A 15,847-nucleotide genomic window follows, 5' to 3' on the forward strand; every position below is an offset into this window, starting at 1 on the left:
CACCTGCGGCACCACCTAATCGATATCCTTCGCACTCATCACTGCTCAAGTCCAATCAATGACCAGGACCACCGAACGGCCTAGGCAAGGGATACAACCTCTCCCATCGCGCAAAAATAGAGAGCACGCAGCAACGCATCACCAACAGCTTAAGACGACAGGCTCCCAAACAAGCCACAGCTAACGAAAACATTAACGACGAGTAACACAGAAGGCTATACATTAGCGCCGAGTTTCCATATAGATCCCTTTCCCCTGTCTTCACCTCCTATGCCCTTCTTCCCTTGTCCCCATCTGCCAGGAGAGAGTAACCAACACTGTATAAAACGAAAGAATAAGAAACAGTGAGGGAAAAGCTACTTTATGTACAACAACAACCACAACCACACTGAAAGGTCCCCCAAGCTCCAGCACAGCCTTTCCCTCTCCAACAAAAAAGCCTCCAGCTCACCTTGGCGCTCGCTACGAACCACGAAGAACGCACGCAAACCGTGTCATGACGCCATCGTGACGAAGTCCCATAGTAACAAACCACAGCCTCAAGACACTTAAAATCCGAATGGGTTGTCGGGAGCTGCAAATATACACTTAGACACCGCGTAAAAGCCGTACACATTGAAGAGGGGAAATGTAACTTACTAGCTTGACTCAAGTTCGCCCTCCTGCCGGTGGGCTGAGCTGCCAATTTCTTCGCCGACGGGTTGACGCCGAATCTGACCGGTGGCGGCGGACCCGTCTTCTGCGGGGTGAGAGGTGCAGCGGTCTGCTGTTGCGGGATGGGCGGAACGGGCGGGGCCTGGAAGCTGTTGTTGTTTCCAAAGCCGTTGAGGGCGCCGGTGCGCTGGGGAGCAAGGGCGGGCGGGAGGAAGGCGTTGATACCGGTAGCTTGCGGCTGGAGAGGTTGCGGTTGGAAGCCTCCAGGCTGGCCAAAGCCGGTGGGTTGAGGCTGCATCGGCATGCCAGGCGCGAAAGAGTTCGGGCGAGGGGTGGGATCCGCGAATGGCGAGCCAAACTGGTTGCCCATCTGCGCGCCCTGGCCGAACTGGCCCGGGAAGCCGGTGGGCTGAGGCTGCATGAAGCCTGTCTGCTGCGGCATCATAGGACCCTGCTGACCAAACTGGCCAGGGAACCCGGTCTGTTGAGGCTGCATGAAACCGGTAGGCTGGGGTTGCATGGCCATCTGCTGCTGTTGAAACTGCTGCATACGCTGCTGGTTCTGGAGATCCTGCAGGCTTTGACCCGGCGGAGCAGGCATGCCGGTCATCTGCGGCTGGATGGGTTGGGGAGGGCCAAACTGGTTGTAGTTTTGGGGCGCCGACGACGACCGTTGCGGCGGAGGGGCAATGAGCGCGTTCGCGCCCGTCTGCTGTGGTGCTTGCGGACGTGCCCTGGGCGGTGCTTGAGGCAGGTTTGCAACCTGCTCGAACAGACCAGGAGTTGCACCTTGAGGGCCAGTGGGCTGGGGTGCCTGAGCAGGCGCGGGAGCCGGGGCCGGGGCAGGAGCGGTGGTTGCCGGCGGCGGTGCAGGCGTCGGTTCTAACGGAGGAGAAAGGATTGAAAGTTCGGCCATGGCGCCTGTGGGAGGAGCGGGGGCAGGGGCCGCGGCAGTGGCAGCGGCATCGCTCGAAGCCGTTGTCGCTGGCTGCTTGGATGGCTTGACTTCCCACGCGTTGTCGTCGAAGCCACCCGGCGTCTTCTCCGTAGCCGAACCGGGTGAAGCTCCTGTAGCGTCGTTCTTCACGCCGTCCGCCGTCTTCGCCTTGAGCGCCTCGGGGTCGATAACGTCGTTCGTCTGCACGGCCGGTGCCGGACGACCCTTCCGGGTGTTGTTCTTGAGCGCTCCGCCCGGACCTGCAAAAAGACCACCATTGGCATCCTCGGAGGCATCACCGAAACTGACGCTCCGCTTCTGATTCTCACCTGTACGGCCGTATTTGGTATCCAAAAACCTCATGACACGCAAAATATCGCCCTCCTTCAACCCCAGAGTCCTGAGCAGCTTCTCCGAGATATCAGGCAGGTTTTCCTCGCCCATCTGGTCCTTCGCGAATGACTGTGCATACCGCTCGCAAATCTGTGGGTTAACACCGCAGTCGAGAAAGAACTGGAACCAATCGTAAGTCGACTCCGGGACACCAATCGTGATACCCGCCCGTGGGGCAGACGAGGACCGGTTCTGTCGAGCGTCCTTTGTCGTGTTCCGCCGCTTAATGTCCGACAGCGGCTTGTCCTCGTCCAAGGACACACCGGTCGCCCTTTCGACGTACTCGAGGTCTTCGACAGACATCTTGGGAACTGGCACCGCAATCTTGACACCATTGAGCTTGTGGAGATGGATCTTGCCATCCTTCAAGCCAATAAACTCGGCTTCGACCTTGAACGACCCAGTGCGGTCGGTCCAGGTGCGAGTCTTCCCGGGATCGGGCTCTGCACGTTTATAACGTTGGTATCTGGCCTGTGAAAGAGACCGCTGATGACTAGGGGTATACTCACTCGGTTTAGCCGTTGATGATCTGGAGGCCGAGCTGTCGCGCTTGCTTTTCTGTGTTGAGCGTTTCACGTTATTATCTCCATGCAACAAACTGCTAGAACGCCGTGGCAAAGACAATCCAGGGCCTACCTCTGCCGCGCGCATTTCGCTTTCTCTCTTCTTCTTCATCATCTCCTTTGCCATGCGCTCCTCGTCCAGCCGGTTCTGCTCCACGATCGATCTGGCTTGGAGAACGCCGGGGTCTTCCCTAGATGCGAGGTAGCCGGTGATCTCGACGTAACTGGCGGGCACAACACCCTCCTTGCCGTTCTTCAATCGTCGTACCATCCACCACTCTTCGCTCTTTTGGTCGTCAAGGACGATGACCTCGTCACCCTCGGCGACCGTGACCTCGTCGTCTCCCTGAGCCATGAACTCGTAAAGAATGTTGCCCTTCTTTTGACCGCTTCCACCGGAGGCCGCAGCGAGGACTTCACGTAGACCCTCGCCCCTGGCCGCGCCAGCCAGCTCTCCCAGCATGGCGACGATCTCCGTGGCAGTGTCTTTCGCGCCAGCATGGAAATCCACGCTCTTGCTCGGCCTGACAAGATCCATGAAAACGTGCTTTCCCTCGATCGAATAGTGCGTCAGCTTTTCGGCAGTCCACTCCCGTTGAGGACCATCCTTGGACTTCTCCGGCGCTATCATAATCAGGCCCTTGGGAATGTTGATGCCCAGAGTCATTGGCATCTTCTTGCTCTTGCCCATGTGCGAAACCATTTCGTGGATGTTGTACAGGTGGTAGCCTTGCGGCACCTTGACATCCTTCTTGATCACATCGTCGTCCCACTCGACGCGGGGCTGGGATGCTCGGTTAAAGGGTGGCGAGGGCATGACGCCGCCGGGCGGGGAGCGGCTTGACGATTCGCGGTTGGGGAAGGTCGGGGTTGGGATGGGCGATGGCTGCGAGGAGACCTGGGAGATGGGTCTCGTGGGTAATCTGGGAGCAGGAGGCTCCTCGTCGGACTCCTCGGGGGTGTACTGGGGCTGGCGCGGCGGCAGGCTAATGGCCGGGGGAGGGGAGACAACCGTGCGCTGAGGGGCTGCGGCCTGCGCTTGGCCGGTCTTTTGTTGGATGAGGCCGGCGAGGGCAGCCGCGGGGCTCTCGGTGGCAGCAGCGGGAGACGGAGGAGTCGGGGCAGCAGGCTCCTCGTCCTCGGGCTCTGGGTCGGGGATGCGAGGGCGCGCAGGCGGCGGCGGGGCCTGCTCCTCAGCCTCGAGGGCCTCTGTGATCTCAATGTAATTTGCGGGGGCGAAGCCAAACTCGCCCTTCAGGCCAACCAAGGACCAGTCGGGGTCGGTGGTGTCGTAGACGTCGAGGACGGCATCTTCGGTGAAGGACAGCTCCTCGTCGGTCTGACGGGTGTAGTCGTAGAGGGCTTTTGCGCGAGCGAGGGGCTGGGCCTGTGGTTCCCTGTACGTCAGCCGATGGCAGGCTTGACAATGGCTGGCAGCGCGTCCTGAGGTCGTGACGGAGCCAATTCGAGCCCCCTCTTCCACTCACCTCTTCAACGTAGTTGTTCGGTATCAAGCCCTCGGGCTCCTCCTCATCGTCGGTGGCAGCCTTCTTCTTGGCCTTCCACCAGTCGTCGTCCGAGTCCTTTTCCAGGACGAACAGCAGGTCGCCATCCTTGATTTCCAGCTCGCCCTCACCCTGCGGCGCGTAGTCGTAGACGGCGCGGTAGACTCCGACGAAGGCCATTTGAGAACAGCGGAGGCGGCGCGGCCGGCGGCAGCGGGAGGGGATTGGCGGTGCTCAGGGAGCGGGTTCGGGCTCGCGGTGGTGCGGAATGCAGGCGTAGGGAGGCCGCGGGATGTGCGAGCTTCGGGCGGCGGGCGCGCGGTGGCCGGCGGCGCGGGAGGCTTGGACGGCGCGGACGGGGCAGTGCGGCTGGGGGCTGGAGCTGGAGCCGGAGCTGGATGCAGACTCGCGACACGGGAGGGAGCAGCTTCTCGCCGGAGGAGGATGGGGTTGATGTTGCACCTGGCCTCAGGCCGGGCCCAATCGCTGCCTGCTTGCACTTCCGCGCTGCCCGACGTTCGTCATCCGGCAGCCAGCTCCACTCCCACTCCTCACTCTACCCTGCCCGGCCCTGCCCTGCTCCCCGCAATGCTTCACCATCGCCCCAGCTCCTGCACGCACGCATATCCTGTCGCCGGCTGTCGGTCGCTGCTCGTGCCTGCGCCATTCATCCCCGCGTGCTCCGCTTGCTCGAGCCTGTGCGACCGCATGCATGTGGCCGTCTCACCCATGGATGCGCTTCGTCATTCAAGCTCCACGGCCTTGCGGCTCATTCCCACCCCCATCCTACTCCTCCCGACGGGCCGGCTCCTGGGGCCTCCCCGGTCATTCTTGCGCTACACTCTCGCTAACGTTGTCGCCGCAAACGAGCACGAATATCCACCAACTGTACATACATACTCCTGTCCAGCAGTAGCCACATGCGACAGGGCGGCAATCCAAGGCCCAGCACTGCCACGAGTTGATCCGCCTACCCCCTGATCTGGGACGTCAGCGCGGACACGTCATGCCAAGTGTCACTACGGCTTGCTGATCATCGGGCTGGGGACCGAGACTCCAGTATTGATCACTACGATGGCATCGGCCCCCGTAGTCACTATAGATCTTCTGCAGCATGGGAGAAACCATCCAGACGTAATCCTCAGTACTGTCCAAGGATTCTCGGGGCTGTAGTTTTTGTGACGCTTTTATCAAAGCCATAACGCCTCTATATATGAGGTGGTGCTTCCTGTGAATGATGATGGTTGCTCGCTCCCGTCTGCCACATCAAATTAATACGAGAAGGGCTCTTCTGGGATGAGCAGAATGCGGTGGATGTGCCATCTAGTAGGATTAATCACTGGTTTGGATGGAGGTGACTGCTTCTATCTCACGACTGTGTCTACCTGTTCTTCACACAAACGATTGGATATCATTTACGCGTAACAAACGGCACCGTTGAGCGGAGAGGTGACCTTACAAACTGCGAATTTGAATTGCTATCCAGTGTTGAAACCTAAACCGTGCACAAACAGGCAAACTTGAATCGGGCAACAAGCAAACAACGTCCATGGCTACAAAAGGATTCTAAATAGCTGATTACATCCACTATTGGCGATCCAATCCAACATCCCAAGGTATTCTTCAAGTGATGGCGTGCCGTGACTACATCCGGCAGTGGAAGAGCATGGACCTAAACACCGAACCGGACGAATCGACACCTGAGCCATGGGACCTTGCATAAGACATCAAGGTGCCAATATTTACTGCCCACACACGTGCCCTGCATAAACCTGTCCTGCTGCCCGGTCACTTCCCTCACCGGGCCGACACCCTTCCGGCTGCTGGCCCACCTATATAAACCCTCAGATCTTCCGTCCATCCTGCTCCTCTTCCTTTCCCTCTACATCCACCACTCAAGATCTCATCCGGCAACCCGCGCTCTCACCAAGATCCATTTTCATTCTCGGTTCATCCATTCTCACGCCTTTTCTTCTCTCACGCTTCTTCTTCCCTCACGATGAAGATCGATCTCACTTGTACTGCTCCTCAGATCTTTACCCATGTTGCAAGTAACAGATGCTACTGATCTGTCGGCTGAACAGTCTTCATCCTTCTGGTCGCTCTCGTGGGCCTCGTGTCTGCCGATTGGTCGGGACACATTGTCAATCAATGCGACTTTGATGTCTGGGCCAAGACCACTCGACAGGCCGACTTTGATGGTGCCGGTCTTGACTCTCCCATGGTGAAGGTGCCCGCCGGTGGTGGTACCTACGACGCTGCCTTCATGCCCATCTATGGCAACGGTGAAGGTGCTCCGGATGCCGCAGACCACGCTCACGGAGTCACCATCAAACTGCAAAGGGAAGAGGACCCGAGTTTCTCTACCGGCCACGTCTACCAGCTGGAGTACACACCCTACTTCTACCAGGACCCGGACGTCCACTGGCTGTCCGCAGATCTCTCCGTCGTGGATGGAAGTCCCTTTAGAGACGTAGCCCGCCGCGCAGAAATCCTCGTCAATGGAGAGCTTCTTGACCCATCCGACTGCAACTCCTTGAACGATGGAGCAGGCTCCACACTGTCCTGCGAACCCAGCCCCGATCCCTGCCTTTACGAATGGCAGCCGGGCCACGCTCGCTCGTACGACGATCCGGAGGCCTGGTATACTTCTGAAAAGACATGCCCACCAATGAACGACGACCCCCAGTGTTCGCACCCACTCGAGTGCCGTGCTGGTTTGGATGGTGTCGTCCAGTTCACCATCTGCGGCTGAGACCCCCTACGCTACAACTCCATCTCTTCTCTGGCCGTCAACCTCATCGGGGGCTTCATCTGCTTTTTTGTTCTCTTGTTTGCTTCAACAGGAGACCCATAGACGGCTTTGAGATACAGATACAAATTCAATAGAGAATTCTCCGAGTTGTATGTACTTGACTTTGCTTCGAGAAGACATTCCATCGTGACTTCACCATTGATCAACACATCCCGCCGAGTGTCCGTCCATAGTCAGACTGATTTTCCGCATAATGGAGACATGGGAGGAGGATTACAAGGACGGGGGCTCATCTCAGCACCCGTTGTACCGGATGGATACCAAAAGTGGGACCTTGACCTGCCCTTGTCGCGAGACGAGATCGAGCCGGTGAGTAAGCTGTCAGTTATAGCGAGGTCATCAATTAAGAACAGTATACTACATCACTCCTAAGCGCGAAGAGGGTGTTTGAGACAAGTCCGAAATTCCCATTGTCTTCACACCGGCTCAAGGTAACTGCAGCGGACATGTTCTGACGGCGGATTGGCACCATCGATCCCCCCACTATCATTTCACCCTGGACCGCAGCACAATACCGCGGTGTGCCGACACCGCAGCAGATGAAGTGAGGTCGAGGTTCATTTTTGCCTAACTGATGCTGTGATAGGTTCATTCTATCACCTCACCTCGCCAAGAGTGGGTGAAAGTCACGTGTATTTCGGCTGACCTTGCGGGGCAGGTAATCGGGCATGCGATAAGAGCTGTCCGGGATTCCTCACTTGCCAGATACTGAGCCAGCCTAAAGGTGTGGCATTTCAATCACGATAGCCTCAGGAGGGCGCCTTTCGTGTGACTCGAAACTACAACGACTCGTGCTGGGCTGTCCACAGAGACATCCGGGCGACAAAGACCTTTACGAAGGATGGCTACTGTGACAGCAACTCATGCTGAGCCCGCCGAAGATGGGGAGGTAATGTCCCCATATCCGTACGCATGGCGTGGGAGGTGTTCAGAGCTGACTACCGTAGTATGTGTACTTCCATTCGGGTTCTCAAGCAACCTATCGCAAAGTCAGCAAAGCAGCCAAAGGCGAGTTCACTTCAATCCCAGAGATAGACATTTCGAACATCGACAGTCCATCACTGGAGGAGAAAAAAAGAATAGCCAAAGAAATATACGATGCTTGCAGCGTCTCCGGCTTCTTCTACCTGACCAACCATGGCATCCCCGGAGAAGTGCTGAATCGGACGTTCGAGACGATGAAAGAGTTCTTCGCGCTTGACCACGACACGAAGATGGATGCGCACGTGCAGAAGAACCCGGCCATCAGAGGCTATGAGCCACCTTTGGAAACGCGGAATGATCCAAGAACGAAAGGAGGTAGGGTTGAGCGACGCCTCGATATGGATAGATCCTAATGCGAGGCCATAGACTCCAAAGAAGCTTTCACCATGGGCGACTGTGTGATCGAACCCGAGCAAGACTACAAGGGAAGAGTAGGCGACGACCCTCCGCCGTACATCAAGATGCCCCAAAACATCTGGCCGAAGGACGCACCATTCTTGAGAGAGGGGCTGTACAACTACTACAGCCATGTGTTTCCGCTGGCGATGAAGCTGGTACGCATTTTCGCGCTTGCGTTCGGTTTGGAGGAAGCAGCGCTCGACGGCATATTCAAGTTTCCGATTACCGGGATGCGGGCCTTGCACTACCCTCCAATGCCAAAGGAAGAGTGCGGAACCATCGGCCTCGGAGCTCACACCGATTTCTCCTGTAAGTTCATCCGTTCAGGGCGTAGTCCACTTTGGCCATTGTGTGGTTCCGATGGTGTCGAGTATCCCGACTGTTGTGTAACCGGCTAAAGGCTAACACCGCTCCTCAGGGCTTACAATGGTCCTGCAGGACTCGGTCCCGGCTCTCGAGATCCTGAACAAGCACGGCCAATGGGTCCAGGCGGCGCCAAAGCCGAACTCATTCGTTTGCAATGTCGGCCAGTATCTGGAGCGGCAGACCAATGGCAGGTTTGTGGCGACGGTCCACCGGGTCCGCAATCAGACGGGAGAGAGGCGCTACTCGCTGCCGTTCTTTCTCACGCCGGATCCTGACGCCAACATCCACGCGCTGGATAGCTTCATCGCGGCTGGGGAGAAGCCGCAGTACGAACCGTTCAATGTAGGCGACTTGTACATCCGCAGAGTGCTGCCTGCGCGACACAGGCACCCGACCAGCGTCAAGTACAGGGATGTGCCAGAGTCGGAGTGGAAGTACGAATTGTTGTACGGCTGAAAGGCGGGTGTGGGTGCATCCAGAACAACGCGGATACGAGCAGAATGCCAGACTCTCCGTTGTTGGTAAAGGCGGAGGAGATCAAACGGCTGAAACGAGGGCAGATACATCCGTGAGTCAGGCAGAGGGTGGTGCTTGTCAGTCGAGTCAAGGAATCGTATTCGAGTCAGGACGAACGCTTTGCTGTGACGATCATGACATGCGGTGAGAGAAGAGCTGCACGAGCTGCAAGGCGCCGCGGGGCCTGACGTGTCGCGGGACGAGGGTGTGAGTGATCCGAGGGCCGCGGCGATCTGATGGCGACGACGCGTCCCGGCGCTCGCGTGGCAGTGGTAGTAGCAGTGGTCATCAGGTTGAAGAAGCTGCCTTAAATGGAGTGTGTGCCTGAGGCTCTTACACGTGCAAGGAGCCGGGATGTGGTCTCCGCATTCCAACCCTGGCAGGCGGAGGCGACGGCGGCGGCAGCGGCGACCGACCGACCGTAGCCGCGGCACCTTGATTACCATTCTCTTGCCCGAGGGCCTTCAACCCCACATCCAACCTTCTGCCTGCTTGTACCCCGACCTCTCGTCTGTCCTGGCCATCATCGACCTCCCGCGCTGTCCTTCCGGTTCCCACTTCTTTTGCGCCACAGATTCTTGGATCCGCCATGTCCTTCCTTGGAGGCGCCGAGTGCTCGACCGCCGGCAACCCGCTCAGTCAATTCACAAAGCACGTCCAGGATGACAAGTCGCTGCAACGAGATCGCCTGGTCGGCCGGGGACCGGGCATGCAGGAGGGGATGCGAAGTCAAGCTATGCCGGGCGGCCAAGAGCATGTACGTGGCAGCTCTGCCACTGGGCGGGGAAGCGGAGGCGCTGACGGTTGTTACTACAGATGATGGACGAGTTCATGCGCGAGCAATCCCACCTTCCCCAAGCGGCTGGTCCGGCGTCGCCCTTCGCCATGGAGCAGATGCGCCGAGAGCTGGAGCAAGCGTCGCGCGCCCAACACAATGCCTCGCCTGCTTGGGCCACCGAATTCGATGCCGGCAGGGAAGCAAGTCCCGTCGGTCCCGCCTTCCAGAACGCACGCCCCGGATTCAGCGCGGCTGAATTTGCCAAGTTCGAACAGATGGGGACAAACGCACCTGGTAGAACAGCAAGCCCGGTCACAAGCGGGCCCACCGGTATGATGGGCTATCAACGTCCCATGTACGGCATGGGCATGGGCATGGGCATGGGAGGGATGGGAATGGGCATGATGGGATCTCCCATGATGCACAATCAACAATTTCAGCAAGCTCCGCAGGAGTCCAAAGGCAAGGAGCGGATGGTGGAGCTTGACGACAAGGATTGGGAGGCCGAGTTCGCACAACTCGAGTCGACAGGCCAGCAAGACATGGACGCTCTGGACAAGGAGGCGAATGCAGCAATGGAGGCGGAGCTGAATGACATAGACAGGTCAGTCCTCTCCGAGACTAATGAGTTTGGCGATTTTGAACGCATCTGGCTGGGGATTCACGAAGCTGAGATCGCAAATGCCAGAGCTCTCGTGGACGACGAATTCTCCAACAACCTGCACATGGGCGATCTGGAACAGTGGGAGGGCTTCGATGGTCTGAACACACATTCCTCCCTGCGCGACCCGAATATGGGTGACTACATGTTTGAGCAGACGAATCCCTTCAAGGAAGTCACCGATCCATTCGCAGAAGGGCTCGCCATCTTGCACAATGGCGGAAACCTATCCTTGGCTGCGCTCGCTTTCGAGGCGGCCGTGCAAAAGGATCCCCAACATGTCGAGGCGTGGACGAAACTGGGCGCAGCCCAGGCACAGAACGAGAAAGAGTCTCCAGCAATCCGAGCCTTGGAGCAAGCCATGAAACTTGATCCCAATAACCTCGAGGCTCTTATGGGTCTCGCCGTCTCTTACACGAATGAGGGCTACGACAGCACCGCCTACAGGACGCTGGAAAGGTGGCTTGCCACCAAATATCCGCAGCTCATCAAGCCTGAGGATGTCTCCACGGCTGCTGATGTAGGCTTCACGGACCGCCATCTCCTGCACGAGAAGGTGACGGATCTGTTCATCAAAGCCGCGCAACTTTCGCCGGCGGGAGAGCAGATGGACCCGGACGTTCAGGTCGGGCTGGGTGTTCTTTTCTACGGCGCCGAGGAGTACGACAAGGCGGTCGACTGCTTCGGCGCGGCGCTGGCCAGCACGGAGACGGGCACCAGCAACCAGCAGGACCAGGTGCACCTGCTGTGGAACCGGCTGGGCGCGACATTGGCGAACTCGGGGCGCAGCGAGGAGGCCATCGACGCGTACGAGCGCGCATTGGCACTGCGGCCCAACTTCGTGCGTGCACGCTACAATCTCGGCGTTAGCTGCATCAACATCGGCTGCTACGAGGAGGCAGCGGAGCACCTGCTCGGTGCGCTTGCGATGCACAAGGTGGTCGAGCAAGAGGGGCGCGAGAAGGCGCGCCAGGTCGTGGGCGACAGCGTCGACGAGGCGGAACTCGACCGGATGATCAGCCAGAACCAGAGCACGAACCTGTATGACACGCTCAGACGGGTGTTCAGCCAAATGAACCGGCGAGACCTGGGCGACATGGTTGGCCCTGGCATGGACATTGAGAGATTCAGGAAGGACTTTGAGTTCTGAGCACATTAGTAGGAAAGGTCGGCGGCGGGCGGTTGACGCAGGTGATCATTATGATTGCCGGCAGCGAATGCGCATAAAAGCGATGCTGGTCCAAAGTCGTGAAACGGCCGCGCTGGGCTTTGGTGCTGTAGTAATGTCAAGCGAAACGGACGGCCGGCGTTTTCTGGGAACCGAGGGAGTCGGGAGTCGGGAGTCGGAAGATGGGATGCGGACGGAATGCGTAGCACCACGGGTGGCTGCTACACGAATTGGATATTTCAGGGTGACTCTGGTTTGTCAAACGGGTTTTTTGTTCTGCCTCGCTCTCCCCGCTCTTTGCGCAGCCGAGCCTCAAGCTTCTGGATTCTCGCGTTGGAATGTCTGAGATGTGATGTCACGGATCGGATCAGCAGCCGGAAGGCAGTGTCATGTTACGAGCGACGATCCGAATTCAATGGCTGACGTTGCCTCGCGGCTGATTGCTCGGAGAAAGCCTTCACCGGTGTGCGGCGCAGGAATGCTGCTATGATAGCTAGCTGTGGCGCGCCGAGCACCCTGGTGAAGCAATCTTCTAGATCGCGCTACCACCTCACCGATCTTTCTACACTACTCATGCTCCCCTACTATTTTCCTGCGCTCGGTCTAATCCTGCAAACCTGGCTCCTAGGACCCCCGAGAGTGGCTGCAGAGCCGTTCTTCTACACGTTCTACTCTATTTCGGCAGATCCCATGACCGGAAGGAAGGAACCCACAGCTGCTAATTGCGAGCCTCAATCGGGCCTGTTCCTTCCTTCGCACAAGAGATTGAAGTGGAGTTGAAGAGATTGCTGTTGCTAGTCGCTTGCTCTCCAGGAGGAAAAAAAAAATGGGATGTCTTGCGCCGGCTGATCTACATTCTGGGGAAGGATGACAGGAGGGAAAGTGATCCTGGGGAAGGACACCGCCTCCCCTGCCATACCGGCCTACCTTGCCTTCCAAAAACACAAATCATTTCCCGGGCACGTGGAAAATTGTAAGGAGGCGTGCGGGCGCGCGCGTACCACCAGACATCGGCGCGCGCGGCCCCCGCCCCCGCCGCAGTGTCCCACGATCCCATCCAAGACATTACCTACGTTGTGCGTGTGTAGTGTGTCGCGCTGCTCCTTGTGCGACGGACGACGGCTTTCCCGCAGCTAGAAGTGGGGGAAAGACAATGTAAACAAGAAAAAAAAAATTCTAGATGTGTGCTCACCTTGCGACAGCCACGAAGAAGCTAGTTCATTGTTCGCCTTGCATATTCTGGTGTCCGCAGTTTGCTCGGTGGTTATGACGTTCGCCAGCTAATGAAGGGATGGAATGGAAGACCAACAAGATGACGCGCCCATGCGTTTTGCAATCTTCACGGGTGTGCCTTGGATTGTAGTAGGTTGTCAAGTGATCGCGGTTTGCCGTGAAAATGTGGTCGCCCATGCTGGTGTGGTCTCTGGGGTGTTGTATATGTGCACATGCATGTAGCCAACCCCAGAGTTTGGCGTCTGAGTGACAGTGTGATAGGAAGTGAGTGTGTGTCTGCGCTGGCCTATAGGGTCAATGTCTGAAGCTGCCTTGATACCATGACGGCGGGTCGAGCGACCAGACGCTGTGTCAGTTGACCACTATCCTTGTCGTCCAGCTGGCAAACGTCTCAGAAATGGACGATGATCCGAATGACGCTCTTTCCCCGTGGTGGCCCACGGAAGTTTAGTCTGGGCACGGCATGTCGTTGTGCCTGTAGCTCGGTATAGCGTGAGTCATTGCAGGCTCAATCCCCGCCACCGCTCTCTTAACGAGCAGGCAATGACTTGTGCGATGGAGCCCTGGGCACGGATCTGACGCAAGTTTTAACAGTCAGCCTTGCACATATAACCATGTACGTTTATCGGCTGGGGGCCGGGGCCGTATTGGAGTACCTCGGCTGTGGACGCATCAATGCCGAGCAGCTGATGTTCTAGCAGAGGCTATAAACACAGCCACTATAACTGGCAATGGCACCCGACGTCTGGGGGCACCAATTGGGCTCTCGGGAGCTGGGGCTGAATGGATGAGGCAAAGTCAAAAAGGAAGAATTCCTTCCGATCTTCTGGAATGCACAATCTGATTGAAAATCAAGCCTCGTCACTGGGCGGCGGCGCGCCATCGTTTCACACACGCCGGCCAGGCGCAAACCTTGCCGTGCGGACAGGCTCGTCTGGGAAGGGAGCGGCGGCTGGCGTTTGGTTTGCTCACGTCGCAAGGTTCAAAAAAGGTTATTGGGCCAAGACGGTCGGAAAGTTTGGAAGAACAGGGACATGGGATGCATTGAGGTCGTCGGCAAACGGGGGTCCGTGTCGCGGCCGCCTTTGGGGCCGTTCTGCCGGAAGAAGGAAATGGTGGAGCTCCGAGGTTGCCGATCTGACAATGCCTCCGTTGCTTTTCGCAAGGCTGCGTGTCTGCATTGCTACTGGGCGCCGTGGCTGGAGCTGAGCGCTGCGCGAGAGCGTCGACGAGCCGCGCCCGAGCCGCGCTGCAGAGCCCGGCGACGCCCGCGGTGTTGGAGTTGCAGGTGGGGCGGGACGGCAATGCAGTCTGCGAGCGTCTCACCATGGTGAGGTGGTTGTGTAGGCTGCGGCCTGTCTGCGACGCGGCCGGCTTCGTGGGGCGTGTTGGTCGCCGGTCGATCACGGGTGGCGCCTGGCGCTTTCACCGGCCTCCGACCTCCCGGGACGTAGGTACTTGCTCGTAGCCTGTGCCAGACCGCTTTTCCAACTGACGTTGATCGAGGTGGAGGGCTTGCTGCTAGCGCTGGGGCGAGATCGCGCGGCGGGAACGCCCTTATTTGCAACGACGCCGGTTCCCGTTGACGTCGGCGCCGGGATGCGGAGCCCAACAAGGCTTCATCAGTGGATGGCATCTGCCGCCGGGCAGCGTCACCAGCCGCGGGCCAGCTGACGGAGAGGAGCCGTTGAAGGAGGCAGGATCAGCAGAGGCATCCCGGGCGAGGGAAGGCCTCATGAAACGTCGACGTGCTTCCCTGCATGCCTGCAGAAGAGAGACGCCGTGCGCGGTGGAGGTCGAGGCCACAGCGCCGCCTCTGGCTCTGCATGTCGCCTGGGTCCAGCGCTGCAGTGCAGCGCGCAGCTTCCCCTCACCCGCAAAGCAGCGCGGAGGTGAGGGCAGGACTCGTCCGGCTGCTCAATATCGTCGACGGCCTGTCTGGCCCCAGGACGCCCATCGCCGCCGTCAGCAAGGAGCGTCACGCGTCCCCCAGCGATGCTCGGGCTGTCCATTCTCATCTCCATCCCCCTTGTCACCGCCCGGCCCCAGGCCGCGCGCCCTTGCAGTGCGGGCGCGAGTCGTCGGGGCTGCGAACACGCGGCGGAGACGAGCTCAGTTGGTCGCTTCCGCGTTGGCCTACCTACCTAGGTTGCGAGCAAACGGCAGCGACGGCGCTCCACGCCGGGCGGGTGCCCACGCACGCCGAACAGCTCACAGGGGCGCGACACCCCGGCCGGCATCTGTGCGCAGCCAACGAGCAGCTTGGACGACCGTGCTTGGCGCTGTGACACACGCACTAAGGCGCGTGCGGTGGGCCCAGGGCCATACCGTGTATATCCCTGCGATTCGGGAGCATCAGGGCGTCTATTATTACGGCGCGGCGCTGCGACTAGCTGCTGCGAATGCGAGGCACAACGCCATCCACCTGCAAGGCGCGAAGCTACTATGGCTCCCGCCGCCGCGGTTCAGCAATCTGCATCGATGTCAGCTCCAATCATGTCCCCTCCGCCCCCAAGGCCTGGACGAAGCGGGAATATAAGCCCTGCAGGCGCTCTCCCCCGCGCATCAGTCTGCCCGCTACCTCAGCACGCCCGCACCCGTTCCTCTCGAAGCCGTTCACGGCCCGTCACCACCGAGGGTTCCAGCTCCAAGCCATTCCCCCCTTCCAGGATGCCCGCGCCGCTGCTCTCCGCCGCTGAGTACGAGTCTATGCCTGATGCCGTCCGGTTAGTCCTTCCTGCGCCGCCTTGCTGCCACCTGGAACGCTGTCTCAGCGCACTTTGCCGTTGAACAGGCGGTCAAGCTATCCTGTGCTTGCACGCGCTCGCGGTTGCCATGGCTTAAGGGCGCCGTTGTCGCCCGCAGCACTGGCGCC

At 58.8% G+C, this 15,847-nt stretch overlaps 3 protein-coding genes across 3 annotated transcripts; 2 read left to right on the top strand and 1 right to left on the bottom strand.

Moving 5' to 3' along the window:
* Positions 1-361: 361 nt before the first annotated feature.
* Positions 362-4,232, bottom strand: SLA1 (cytoskeletal protein binding protein; the record flags this gene model as incomplete). Its single annotated transcript, XM_066779488.1, has 2 exons — positions 362-3,934; positions 4,035-4,232. The coding sequence occupies 2 exons, from the start codon at positions 4,230-4,232 to the stop codon at positions 362-364; spliced, it is 3,771 nt and encodes a 1,256-aa protein (XP_066630292.1).
* A 1,819-nt stretch (positions 4,233-6,051) lies between these two features.
* On the top strand, positions 6,052-9,072 carry SLS55_008074 (uncharacterized protein; the record flags this gene model as incomplete). The annotated part of the gene is made up of 5 exons (XM_066779489.1): positions 6,052-6,070; positions 6,137-6,695; positions 7,976-8,166; positions 8,218-8,559; positions 8,669-9,072. 5 exons carry the CDS (start codon positions 6,052-6,054, stop codon positions 9,070-9,072), a joined length of 1,515 nt encoding a protein of 504 aa, XP_066630293.1.
* Positions 9,073-9,721: 649 nt separating this feature from the next.
* Positions 9,722-11,721, top strand: PEX5 (Peroxisomal membrane signal receptor PTS1; the record flags this gene model as incomplete). Its single annotated transcript, XM_066779490.1, has 2 exons — positions 9,722-9,889; positions 9,949-11,721. The coding sequence occupies 2 exons, from the start codon at positions 9,722-9,724 to the stop codon at positions 11,719-11,721; spliced, it is 1,941 nt and encodes a 646-aa protein (XP_066630294.1).
* Positions 11,722-15,847: the final 4,126 nt, after the last annotated feature.

The sequence above is a fragment of the Diplodia seriata genome (assembly GCF_021436955.1).
Source record: "Diplodia seriata strain FDS-637 chromosome Unknown scaffold_8, whole genome shotgun sequence".
In the NCBI taxonomy this organism is placed as follows: Eukaryota; Fungi; Ascomycota; class Dothideomycetes; order Botryosphaeriales; family Botryosphaeriaceae; genus Diplodia; species Diplodia seriata.